At 38.6% G+C, this 12,611-nt stretch overlaps 2 protein-coding genes across 3 annotated transcripts; one reads left to right on the top strand and one right to left on the bottom strand.

The window, feature by feature from the left end:
- Positions 1-8,862: 8,862 nt before the first annotated feature.
- On the bottom strand, positions 8,863-9,749 carry LOC122048519 (swi5-dependent recombination DNA repair protein 1 homolog). Its single transcript, XM_042610078.1, has 2 exons — positions 9,628-9,749; positions 8,863-9,526 (listed from the first exon to the last, which is right to left on the bottom strand). The coding sequence occupies exons 1-2, from the start codon at positions 9,747-9,749 to the stop codon at positions 8,863-8,865; spliced, it is 786 nt and encodes a 261-aa protein (XP_042466012.1).
- Positions 9,638-11,418, top strand: LOC122049382 (syntaxin-81-like). 2 transcript variants are annotated; one of them, XM_042610766.1, is made up of 5 exons: positions 9,638-9,991; positions 10,314-10,397; positions 10,494-10,598; positions 10,701-10,833; positions 11,314-11,356. In XM_042610766.1, the coding sequence occupies exons 1-5, from the start codon at positions 9,960-9,962 to the stop codon at positions 11,353-11,355; spliced, it is 396 nt and encodes a 131-aa protein (XP_042466700.1). In that variant the 5' UTR covers positions 9,638-9,959; the 3' UTR covers position 11,356. The 2 variants fall into 2 exon arrangements, with proteins under 2 accessions (XP_042466700.1, XP_042466702.1); XM_042610768.1 differs by lacking the exon at positions 10,701-10,833 and having other exon boundaries at positions 9,639-9,991; positions 11,314-11,418.
- The last annotated feature ends 1,193 nt before the right edge of the window (positions 11,419-12,611 follow it).

Here is a 12,611-nt window from a genome sequence, read left to right as displayed (position 1 = left end):
ATTGGTGAAATAGTTAGCTTCTATATTCTTTGATATTTTAATTCGTTTAACTACAATCAATTTAAAAGGCATTTTTCTTTTGACCTCTTGATGGTAGTCTTTAGTCCTATAGATGAGCTATTTTCATCCTTTCATCATCTTCATTTATAGAAATTAATAGGGGTGTAATCGAGCCAAGCCGAGCCGAGCCGAATTTTTGAATATTTGAGCTTGACTCGTTTATAATTGAGCCGAGCTCGAGCTTTATTTAACGAATATATTCATGACTCACGAGTTTATTCGAGTTTTTATCGAGCCTAAACGAACTTAATAAATATAAATCATTAATTTAAATATTCATTAAAAACTAAATTATATATTTAGAGAAAATTATAATAATATTATTAAAATTTATAATTTTATTCTAATAAATAAATTTAATATATTTGTCTATATTTTTTATAAGTAGAGTGTAAAATTTATAAATTCAATACCAAAACTATTATTATTTTTATTTAAAAGTTACTTAATGAGCTTAACGAACGTGTTCACGAGCTAACGAGCCGAATATTGCGAAGCTTGAGCTTGAATTGTTTATCTTAATTACGAACCTCATTAAACAAGCTTAAACGAACTTTTATCGAATCGAGCTTCGAATAACTCGCGAGCGGCTTGATTTATTTACACCCCTAGAAATTAGTCTCTAGCTCTTTGGAAATGAAGTAACCGAGTATCTTTATCTCTGAAGTTGGATAATTTAACTCTGTTATTTTTTTTATAAGCTAAATGGATACTTTCATCATTTCATTCATGGCTGACAGTTCTGTAGAATTTTAAATTTCCCATTTGAATGTTTTAATCCTTCAAAGATGTTCTCTCTCTTTCTTATGACTTTTGTTATATAGTTCTCATTTTAACAGTAAATTCTTATTATTTTGAAATGCAAAAATGAAGAAGCTCGTTAGCCTCTTTCTAGAAAAATATATATTTCATCTTCTACGATATGGTTTATAGTTCTCATTATCGAATCAAAAATCTTATCCGTAATGCATATGCTTTGTGGTTATTATCTGTAATATGTGACATATGATTTGCTATTTCTTAGATACTGGATTAGGTCCCTAAGTGGTTCCTTGTGAATCGTGAAACTTATCTTGACAGACTGTCCATAAGATAACCGGTGCTATCACAAATTAGTAATTTTTCTTATTCATGTTAACTTTGTATTTTAATTGTTTTATTTCACTTACATAAATATATGTATTGTATTTGTATGTGACAAATACTTAGATTTTTGTGAATCAATATGATGATTGAAGATGATCCACTTAGTTAAGTTTTTATTTTATAAAACTTTACTAGTTCTAAAATTTAATATTTTGCGTATAGTATGTATTTAGTTTTGGATGTAAATTTGACTTACCATTTGTATTGTATTTGTAAATTTAACTCAAATTATTGTTAAATGAATAAAAATATCTAGCATGTAAATTATATTTTAAAATTTTTTTTCTAAATGTTGGATGAATTATGATGATATATAAATATTAAATTCAGATTATATATTTTAAATAAATATTAGTAACATTGATTTTATAAATTATTATAGTGACATTTATTAATATCATAATATATATCTTAAGTTAAGATGACATTTTTAAATGAACTTATAAATTAGTATATAAGATAATTATACATGTCAAAATAAATGAATTTATGTGACATTTATAAACATCCTTAAAATATTTTTTTTTGCCATTTTAGACTATCGGTATATACTTATTATTGTGACGCTTTTGAAGTTAACATTGATATTATATAATAACATTGTGACGCTTTTGAAGTTAACATTGATATTATATAATAACATCGTAAAATGTCATGAATACGAAGAGAGTCTAAGACGATATCACTATATAAGATGTTTTTCAGTAATGTTATTAATACTTAAGTGTCACAAAAATACTATAAGGATATTTATGTGTGCCCTTAAAAATCATTTTTCTTGTAGCGACGTACCTAAGGATTACCTTGTACTGCTACACCCAGTCCAGCTCTACCTTCCTCTTCCTCCGATTGACTCCCTATTCTCCTCTTGCTCACTTCTATCAACAACAAAAGCACTTCAATTTAAAGTTGTTGATCGAAGAAGGGTTGCATCTTTGATAACCAAGTCTCAATTTGATGAAGTCATGAAGAATAATAAAAGGAAGAGGAATCCTAAGGGAAGAGGGCGAGGAAGAAAGGGCATTAATGGTGGTGGAGCTTACGGGATAAAAGGAGCTTGTCAAGGCTCTCGTTAGGGATATACTCATAGACGAGGAGCTTGTTGTCGCCATGGGTGCAGTAGCCATAGAGGTTCACCATGTTCATGTGTTGCACCCACTATAAGTATCCCATGTTAGTTTTGATGTGGTCAATCGAGCTAAATTAGGTCAAATATCTTTTTGATGCCTTGTGTTGATGCAATTAACATTAATGGTCAAACTTAGGTTTTGATGAATGACAAATGAATTAAAGTTGAACGTTATGTTGTCTAACATTGTTATCAAGTGTGCAGGAATTGATGGGTCTAGAGGACCTAACACTAGGCTGAAGCCCAGTTAGGTCGGAGGACTTGATAACTGGCACGAAGTCCAGATAGATCAAGGAGTGACCTGATATCTGACAGGAAGTCCAGATTGATTCAGAAACAACTAGTTTTCAAACCTTAAGTGATTACCCCAATCACTTAAGTCATGCTAAAACAATTATCCAGATTAATTTAGCAACTCATTATGCTTCGCGAAGAACAACTCTTAAGCGATTAACTTAATCGCTTACAGAGCTTAAGTGATTACCCTAACCGCTTAAGAATTCTGTAATCGATTACCCTAATTGATTACGGTCCTCTTTGTTCAATCACTAAAGGCTCGTAAGTGATTAAGTAACCTTCCTTAATCACTTACCAACCTTTTTGTTTCCTCACAGAAAGGTTCTTAATGTTAGGACCTTGACGTCCGCTAGAGGGGAGTGAATAGCGTCTCACCCAAAACGTCACTTTCTACACTCGTTAATACGCAACAGAAATACAAAAACAATACTAACAATAGAAAGCTAAACCTTAAGCACTAAGCAAGAAGAAAACAAATCAAACCATAACACGTTTGGTTACGTGGTTCAAAGATAACGTGCTCATACTCCACGGCGTGCTCGTAAGGTGGAAGAAACCTCAATCCGTCGGTGGATCAATCCTCGGAAAACCTCCGACTAGCATGATTTCCTTGTGGGTGGAGAAATCTCACTATAACCTTGATCACGTACACACGGATCACACACAAGAGCTAGGAAGACTACTAATAGGGGTTAACCACCTATATTTCGTCAATCATGCCCAAGTACCCCGAGCTCTATTAAATAGAGTTCGGGAGAAAAATACCAAGCTATTTTCCCACCACCAGTCGATTAGTACAACCACCAGTCGACTAGTCCTAAGTGAAATTCGACCGTTGAAAAATACCAAGTTAGGTCTTATATCTTTTTGATGTCTGTGTTTAAGTGTGCAGGAATTTAAGAGCACAAGAAGTCAAGCAAAAGATGCAGCGAGCGAGAATGGTGGCATGGAAAATAAGTCAATGGGCTCGGTGCATCCGAGGGACAAACAAATGTAGAAGAGTATACTGGTGAACGAGAAGGACATGCACGACACTTCCAAGGGACGAGAAGCCGCAGAGGAAGCCTACATAAGAAGAAGGTCGGAGTTAAGTTCGAGTGAGCTCAATTCCAGACTGTTGGTACCTCGTGATAGTTTTGATGTGATCAAACCAAGTCAAGTTAGGTCATGTTAGTTTTTAACCCTTGTGTCTAAGTATGTAGGAGATTAGGAACACAGGAAGTCGAGCAAAAGACACAACTAGCGAGAAGGATGGCACGGGAGAGAGCAGACGGGCTTGGTGCATCCGAGGGACGAGGTGCTACGGAAGAGTACATCGACGGATAAGAACGATGCACGCGGCGGTCCGAAGGACGTGAAGTCGGGGAGGAAGTCTGCTTGAGGAGAAGACCAGAATTGGGTTCGGGTGAGCCCTATTTTGGTAGACCGACATCATCCAGGCGATCGGAGCAACAAGAGAGCAAAAGAAGGCTGAAAATGCTGCTGGAGGCACCTTCAAAGGGAGTTGAAGGCGCCTCCGAGGTGCCTCTGAGCGCCTCCACACCTTCACTATGGAATGTGCCTTCAATGAACAGTACGAAGGCGCTTTCGACCAAGCTGGTTTTAGCCGTTGCCAAAGGATAAAGCTTTATCCTTTGGTGCCTCGCTGGAGGTGCCTTCCAGCCATATGGAAGGTGCCTTCAAGCCACGGATAAGATTTTTCAGGGGTTATAAAAAGACCCATGGACATAGGAAATGGAAAAGAACTCCAGTATTCTTTTCCTAGCAATAGTCTGAGCAATTAACGAGTGTAAGAGGCTTCTCCGCCTTCACCGAAGGAGATTTTTAGAGCTTTCATTTGTCCTTGGATTAACAATCACCTACGTTATAACCAAGTAAACCCTACGCCTCTTCCTTCATTTTTTTGTTATTTATTTTAATTATACTATTGCCGCTAATCTGAATTGAACTATCAAGAAAGGTGTTGTTTTACTTTTTGACAGATAAAATAATCTCCCTCTTGTCGGCCCTACCTGGTTCAACAAGTGGTATCAGAGTCAAGTTCACTTCAAGAGGACTAACCGTCGAACGAAGTATACGAGATGGTCGGATCAAGCATCTACCCACTAAAGTTCGAGGGGGATTTTGTCAACTGAAAGAAGAAGATGAAGGTATTTTTTCAAAACTAATTTCGATTTACTTTTAATAATGGAATTTGATTTTGTAGCACCAGAAGACAAAGAAAAATGCCACTAGGCCAAAAAGGAGCAGACCAATTTCGTGACAAACAGCAAAGCTGAGTTCTATCTGCTAAGCGTCTTACCACCACAAGAAGTCAACCGGATCGGAGCCTACGAGTCTGTAAAAGAGCTCTGGGAACTACATGAAGGAATCTTGGAGGCGAAACTCGCGAGACGGGATCTGCTTAGAAACCAGATCAGCAACATCAAACTGGAAAAAGGTAAAACCGTTGCGCACCTTCACTCAAGGATCAAGGAGCTCATCACTGGACTCACGAATCTCGGAGAAAAAGGTAAGTAATCAAGATTCGCTAAGGTACACTCTTAACGCATTTCCTAGAAATAATGAATGAGCATCATTAGTAGATACTTATTATATATCTAAGGATCTAGATTCAACTACTTTAGAAGAATTATTTTCAACTTTTGAAGTCCGTGAAACAAGATGTGCAGTTCCAAAGAAAAAACATAACATTGCCTTAAAGGCAAAGGAGGACGAACAAGATTCAGAATCTTCTTTCGATGATAGTGAAACATCACTGATGGTACGTAAATCTAAAAAGTTATTTAAAACTAAAAGATTTAATCAAGTGCAGGGTAAAAAAAGAAGGATAAGATGTTACCATTGCAATGAATAAGGGAATATGAAAGACAACTGTTCTAAATTGAAAGATAAGGATAAGAGCAAGAACAAGAAGCCGATCCAAGTGAACAAGTACAAGAATATGAAGGCGTCATGGGATGAAACGTCGTCCGAATTAGAAATTGAAGACATCGCCGGACTTGCGCTAGTGGTAAGTCACCAAGAAGAAGGAGACGAAGCAAGCTCGTCCGAAAGGAGCATCGAAAGCATCGATGAAGGGGGAGCGACATCAGAAGAAAGCAGTACTTCAGGGGGAGCTTTGGATCACGGGATCGACAAGGTAAGTCAGATACGATCTCTTCCTCCTGACAAGTTATTTCAGTTTGTTAAATTATTAACAAAGAATTATTGTAAATTAAAAAAAGAAGATAAAGAATTAAAGTCAACTCTAGCTAAATCTTGTCGATTAGAAGATTATGATAAAATAAAAAATGAAAATGAAAGCTTGAAAAATGAAATAGAAAATTAAAAAAATTATGCATGCTCAAATATTCAATATATTAGAAAATATAGTTAATTGAATTAGTACCTTAAATACCATAAGAGTCAAATTAAAAAATTTTCAAAGAAATACGTACCTAAGAAATTTTTAATTAATCCAATAGGAAGGAACCTATATTGGGTTCCAAAATCATATTTGGACTGAATGTTTTAAAATTATGACTTTCAGAATAAATTAAATATTAAATTTCTTTAAGAGACTTTGTCTAGAAAATGGTTGTTGTTCCAATATTCAAGAAGTCCTAGTACTTCGCCACAGCCTGGAAGCCAATTATTGAAATAAGTATTTAATTGACTAACTGTTAAGTATTTAGAAGTTATAAAAAATGTCTTAATTTTTTGTTAAAAATTAATTAAATATTTTTTTATTAATTCTTATCTTTTTAAAATAGTTAAAAATTCTTTTTCTCTTAGACTTTTAAATGAACCCATTTTTAATGTGATTAAAATGGGGAGTAGGGAAGAATAGTCTAGAGGTCTAGAGGGTGCTTGCAATTTTTTTCAAATGGTTAAAAAAATTTACTTGAAAATTGTTTTTAAAATTTTTTTTTATAAAAAATTTCTAGCAAATTTTACTTAGAAATTTTTTTTCTTACTTGTAAATTTTTTTTTGCAAAATATTTTTATAACTCTTTTTTATTTGTGGTTTACCCTAACTTAACTTGGGTTTGATCATATCAAAAAGGGGGAGATTGTTGATACCCCGTGATAGTTTTGATGTAATCAAACCAAGTCAGATTAGGTCTTGTTAGTGTTTAACCCTTGTGTCTAAGTGTGTCAGAGCTTAGCAACACAGGAAGTCGAGCGGAAGATGCAGCTAGTGAGAAGGACGACACGGGAGAGAGTCGACGGGCTCGGTGCATCCGAGGGACGAGGTGTTGTGGAAGAGTACACCGGCGGACGAGAATGACGCATGTGGCGGTCCGAGGGACGAGAAGCTGGGAGGAAGTCTGCTCTAGAAGAAGGTAGGAAATTGGTTTCGGGTGAGTCCTATTTCGGTAGGCCGACATCACCCAGGCGATCGGAGCACTAGGAGAGCAAAAGAAGGCTGAAAATGCTGCTGGATGTGCCTTCAAAGGGAGTTGAAGGCGCCTCCGAGGTGCGAAGGCGTGCGCGCGCCTTCGCACCTTCACTGTGGAAGGCGCCTTCTATGGCTAGAAAACGCCTTCAATAAACAATACAAAGACATCTTCCAGTCCTATGGAAGGTGCCTTTAACCAAGCTGATTTTAACCGTTGCCAAATGATAAAGCATTATCCTTTGGCGCCTCGCTAGAGGCGCCTTTCAGCCCTATGGAAGACGCCTTAGAGCCACAGATAAGATTTTTCAAGGGCTATAAAAAGACCCCTGAGCCTAGGAAATGAAAAAGAACTCCAGTATTCTTTTCCTAGCAATAATCTGAACAATTAACGAGTGTAAGAGACTTCTCCGCCTTCACCGAAAGAGATTTTTAGAGCTTTCATTTGTCCTTAGATTAACAACCACCTAGGTTGTAACCAAGTAAATCCTGCGTCTCTTCCTTCATTTTCTTGTTGTTTATTTTAATTATACTATTACTGCTAATCTGAGTTGAACGGTCGAAAAATGTGTTGTTTTACTTTTTGACAGATAAAATCATCTCCCTCTTGCCGGCCCTACCTAGTTCAACACAGACGACCGGAGCATCACCCATCTTGGAGTTGTTCTTTCTCAAATGAACAGTGATTGAGACACCTCCTAGATGGTTGGAGGTGCCCTCGTTCCTCTCTTAGAGGTGCCCTCGCAAGGAAGCCTCACTTGGAAGCACCCTTGCACTTCTCTTGGAGGCGCCCTCGTGCCTCTCTTAGAGGCGCCCTCGTGCCTCTCTTAGAGGTGCCCTGGAGCTTCCATAGAGGTGCCTCCAATGAACAGTAGTCGTTGGCTAACTGTTGAAAAGTGGATATAACTTTATCCACTTTGAGGTGCCCTAGATGGCTTTGGAGGTGCCTCCAAGCAATGGTAACTTATCCTAGGAGACTATAAAAAGTCTCCTAGAGCTAAGAATTAAATGACAATCATTGCACTAATCTTCCTAGCTATTTCTGAGCTTTTCACTACAAGAAAATTGGGAATCTACAACACTTAAACGACAACGTTTTTTATAAAAAGCGTTGTCTATTTTTTTTTAACAACGCTTTTAGTGAAAAGCGTTGTCTATTTCATTATTTTCTTATTAATAGACAACACTTTTTTAAAAAGCGTTGTCTATTAGTGATTTTTACGGGTCAAAGACAACGCTTCGTAAAAAGCGTTGTCTATTAGCCTTTTTTTTAGTGTCTACGACAACGATTTCTAAAAAGCGTTGTCTACTGTCAAGTTATCATCTCAATCTTAAATGATCTAGACCGCTTATCTCAAGATCTGACGGCTGGATCTTCATCCATCTTCATCACAATATGGACGGCCCAGATTAAAGGAGGAGAAAACTTGTTTCCTTTTACCCATGGGACGACAAAGTACTTTCGCGACATCTCCTCTCGCGCGGCTAGGGCACGCGACCTCCCACTGCCAGCCGTCTCTTCTTCCTCACCACCGGCCGACAGCTCTTTCTTCTCTTCACTGCCGCACAGACCCCTCTCAAGAATCGGGAAGTGTGGTGGTGGATTTCGCTGGCGATGACGACACCCAACAACCTTCCCAACGGCGGCCACCACCAGCGCCCACACCCTCCGCCCGACCCTAGGAAGCAGCGCCACTACCTTGGCACGTCCATCGCCACCCCTTCCTCCTCTTCCTCCGCCGCCTCCTTCAAGAGTTGCTGCTGCTACCTCGACGGCGCTCGATGTGATGTTTTAGCAATCGCTCCTTTCTTTTATGTACAAGCGTGTAAATTGCTATAGTCACCTTCTTCACACGACTTGTTGCTTCTTGTTACTTCGCTGCTTGGTGGATCTCTTGATCGACTCGATCCTCTGAAGTCTGATCTGTTCTCTGAATCTTGCTATGAACTCATCCGCCTTCTTGTCCACCTCATTCGCTTCCCCTCCTCCCGCTTCATGGTTTGACGTTTCTTCTGTGGCACCACCAGACGCCTCTGCAACGTCCTCCCCGCAATTATCGGCCTGCTCATTCCTTGGACTTGTTATGTCGTTGGTGGCATCCCGACATTCTCTCCTGCTCGAGTTCTTCAATTCCTCTTTGAGCCTTCTGGCCGTTGCGTGATTTCCGTGCTCATGTTTGAGGTAGTCGGGTGGAGGCGGCGGTGGCGACGGCGGACTGGCCTTGCTTTTGTAGATAATCTTCGGCTTCGACGTGTCGGATGAGAACGACGGCGAAGGAGAAAGATGCCTTGGGGAAGGCAAAGTGGGGGACGCGGGAGTTGAGGGAATGATGCTACTGCCTTTTATGCCGGCCACCTGTTCGACCTTATTCCCCTTCGACCCTGAGCGTGATATCCACGGGATTGGAGAGGGGAGTACTGCGGACTCGTTCTCTGAATCAAACAGGTGATCTTCAATTCCATAGTTAGCTAAGGTAGGCTGCTCATCGTTCTCCTGGTTTTGTTGTTTTATGCTTCGAACGGGCAACAGCAGATGTGATGTTTTAGCAATCGCTCGATGTGGTTCGGCACAAGGATCTAAGCAAGAGCCTGCGGCCTCCTCCCTGCTGATCACCGACGCTTCTGCTCACTACGGTCGACACACTGCCGCCTGGATCTACTTCCGGGATCTTCCCTGTTTTGTACAAGGATAGCGCCTGCGGTCTCCTCCCCTCTCGGGTTGAGCAGAAGCCACATCGATCTACGGCCTCCTCTTGTCTTGGGCTGATCAAAGGTCGAAGCATCACCATAGGCCTCCTCTCCATTCGGGTTGAGCAGAAGCCCAGCAAGCAGCGTTTCTCCTGCGAACCGCTTCCAACCGTTGATGAGCAGGTAGAGATTAGGTGGTATAAGGTTATGTGATGGCTAAGAGTAGGGACAGAACCGAAGATTTTAGGGAAGCTACCCATGCGACAGCTCTCTCTTTTGGCTACGACGAGGTTGGTTATTGGATTGAAACTATCTTAATTTTCTTCTTCCTATTGACGTGTTAGTGTTCCTTGCATTCATTTGAATATTCATGGGAGTTTTTCTTCTTGCTTCACTCTAGGCTATGCATATCTTAAATTGTAATTGTTATTTCTCAACAGTAAAGAATTCCAAGTTTGTTCTGTTTCAGAGTTTTACAGTTTGTGAGTTTGTTTCAATTGAGAACAATTCAACATATGCTAGAAACTGCTACAATGATACATGTAATTCATAAGATTTTAATGGCACCATGCTATAACAGTACATTTTTTGGCTTGTCATTGTCTTTGACAGGCCAAATTGGTTGCGCTCTTGGCATCCTTCATTTTGCGCAAACCCTTGGAGAAACCTCCATTTGAAAAAGCTGCAATTAAGACGGTACATCAGCTGCAGAGTCTCTTGCTTTGATATTCTCTAGATACGTGATATCTCTATCATATTTGATAAATGTTTTGACAATTTTCTTATTTTTAGCTTGAAAGTATTTCAGAATTGGAACACTTCATCACTAAGCATCGGAAAGATTATGTGGATCTGCATCGAATCACTGAACAGGAGAGGGACAACATTGAACATGAAGTGAGTTAGCCTAAGCTTCTGTTTGCAAAAAAGAGAGAAGAAAAAGTGGGGATTTAGCAAATCCAACCATGATGACAATGGTTCCTTTATTCAAATGCATAGACAACAAAACATAATTGAGCGAATACTGGAGGATGTTCAACAATTGAAATCGTCTGCAAGAAAACCAAGGACTGTTCCCTACTATGCCCACATTTTAGCAATCAAAATCCAAGCAGCATATAGAGGTTACAGGGTAAGATCAATCTGTTTGTTTCAATTTGCACACATTATGATTTCATTGACTCATGCCCATCAAGTATTTGATTAAATGTCTTTTCCATTATATTAACTACTAAGAATTCCTACGAGTTTCATCCTATTTCTGTGATGCAATGCTTTATATAATCCAATTCAAGTTCAATTAATAATTTATGATGGTCCTGAAATTATTGTTTGGTATCACATTAACAATGACTCCATTTTAGATTGATTCTGAAGTTATGAGAGTGGAGTGATCAAAGAGGAAGACAAAGTAGAATTATCACAACTAAGAGTTTAATCTCTGTAGCTTATCGCGCTTAGTTTCCTATTGATGTGATGAATTTATTCCATGAAATTAAGAAATTCTCAGTACTCCATGTGTCATTTATGGACTCAATTCAAGTTGATGGTTTTTTATTCATGGTATTATTTTTCAGCTTATGTACCGATTTTGATGTTCGAATTCTTTTAGGTACTTGATCCAACCATGAGGCCGAGTATAAAAGAGCTTTAAAAGGCTTCGAATCGAGTGTTTCTAAACATGTAACCATTATCGGTTGGCTATCAAATGGCTGTTCTTGCTGTTTAATGCCTATATTTCTCCTTAAACTTTGCAGTGTACTACTATTAGCATTTTGTAAAAGCAAGTAGTGTTGTATTTATACACTTCGTTTAGGAATACTTTTATAATGTCAGAATTCTATTATTTTGGTATGAGTTTGAAATCATTAGCTGAGTTGATTATATATAAAATTCGAATCTAGACATGGTAAAAGAAAAATAATAGTTTCGTAAATATAAAAATAATGATTTTTAAATAATTTTTTTTATTTTTTTCTTTAAAATGACAACGCTTTTAAAGCGTTGCAAAAAGTGTTGTCTTTGTAAAAAAAACAACAACGCTTTTTAAGCGTTGTAATAGAGTTGCAAAAGCGTTGTCTTTGCTACAAACGACAACGCTTTAAAAGCGTTGTCGTTGAGCAGACTTTTAACAACAGTGCCTTTAACAACGCTTTTTCAGGCACAAAGACAACGCTTTAAAAGCGTTGTCTATTAGCTTTTTTCTTGTAGTGTTTAAAGACCGTAAGAGGCTACTCCATCTTCACAAAGGAGATTTTTAGTAGAGCTTCCAATTACCTTGAATTGATAACCACCTATGTTGTAACCAAATAAAATTCATTAGCCTTCTTACTATTTGTTATTCTTTTTTATGTTTTCTATTTGTTTTAATTAATATTGTATCCTTACTATGTTAGAAAGCAAGAGATTCTTCTAACTCTTTTTCAGGACTATTCACCCCCTCTAGCTGGCCTACTAGGACCTACACCTGTGACGTGACAACAGCAATGCCTCGTTCTCGAACTCCCTCGCGCTCTGCTGTGACCCTCGGCCCAGCTACTTCACCGCCACCTCCCGCTCATCCTCGAGCCATCCCTACTTCCACATCAACCACAACCCTTATCAACACCCAACTCATCTTCTCCTGAATCAATTCATCAATTGTCTCTGCCACAATACCTTATAGACTGGGTCGAATCCCCCTTCGCTAAGCTTGTGCTTGGGCTAAAGTTGTTGGTGACCACCACCAGCATCTCGTATCAGAACACCCTTTGCTTCGTCGCTGTGATAGCTGCCAAGTCCTCCTCCTCCCCATTTGCAACCACCACTAAGAATTGAGGAATCAGATGGTGACGCAAGCTCAAAAATCCAGTGCGATAAAGGAGGAAGAACAATAACAGATTGACCTTTATAGCGGCGATCTCTGAAGAA

This window comes from Zingiber officinale, chromosome 2B, assembly GCF_018446385.1.
Source record: "Zingiber officinale cultivar Zhangliang chromosome 2B, Zo_v1.1, whole genome shotgun sequence".
NCBI classification, from domain to species: Eukaryota; Viridiplantae; Streptophyta; class Magnoliopsida; order Zingiberales; family Zingiberaceae; genus Zingiber; species Zingiber officinale.
Note: the sequence above shows the minus strand (reverse complement) of the source record. Positions and strands in the feature narration are given on the sequence as shown.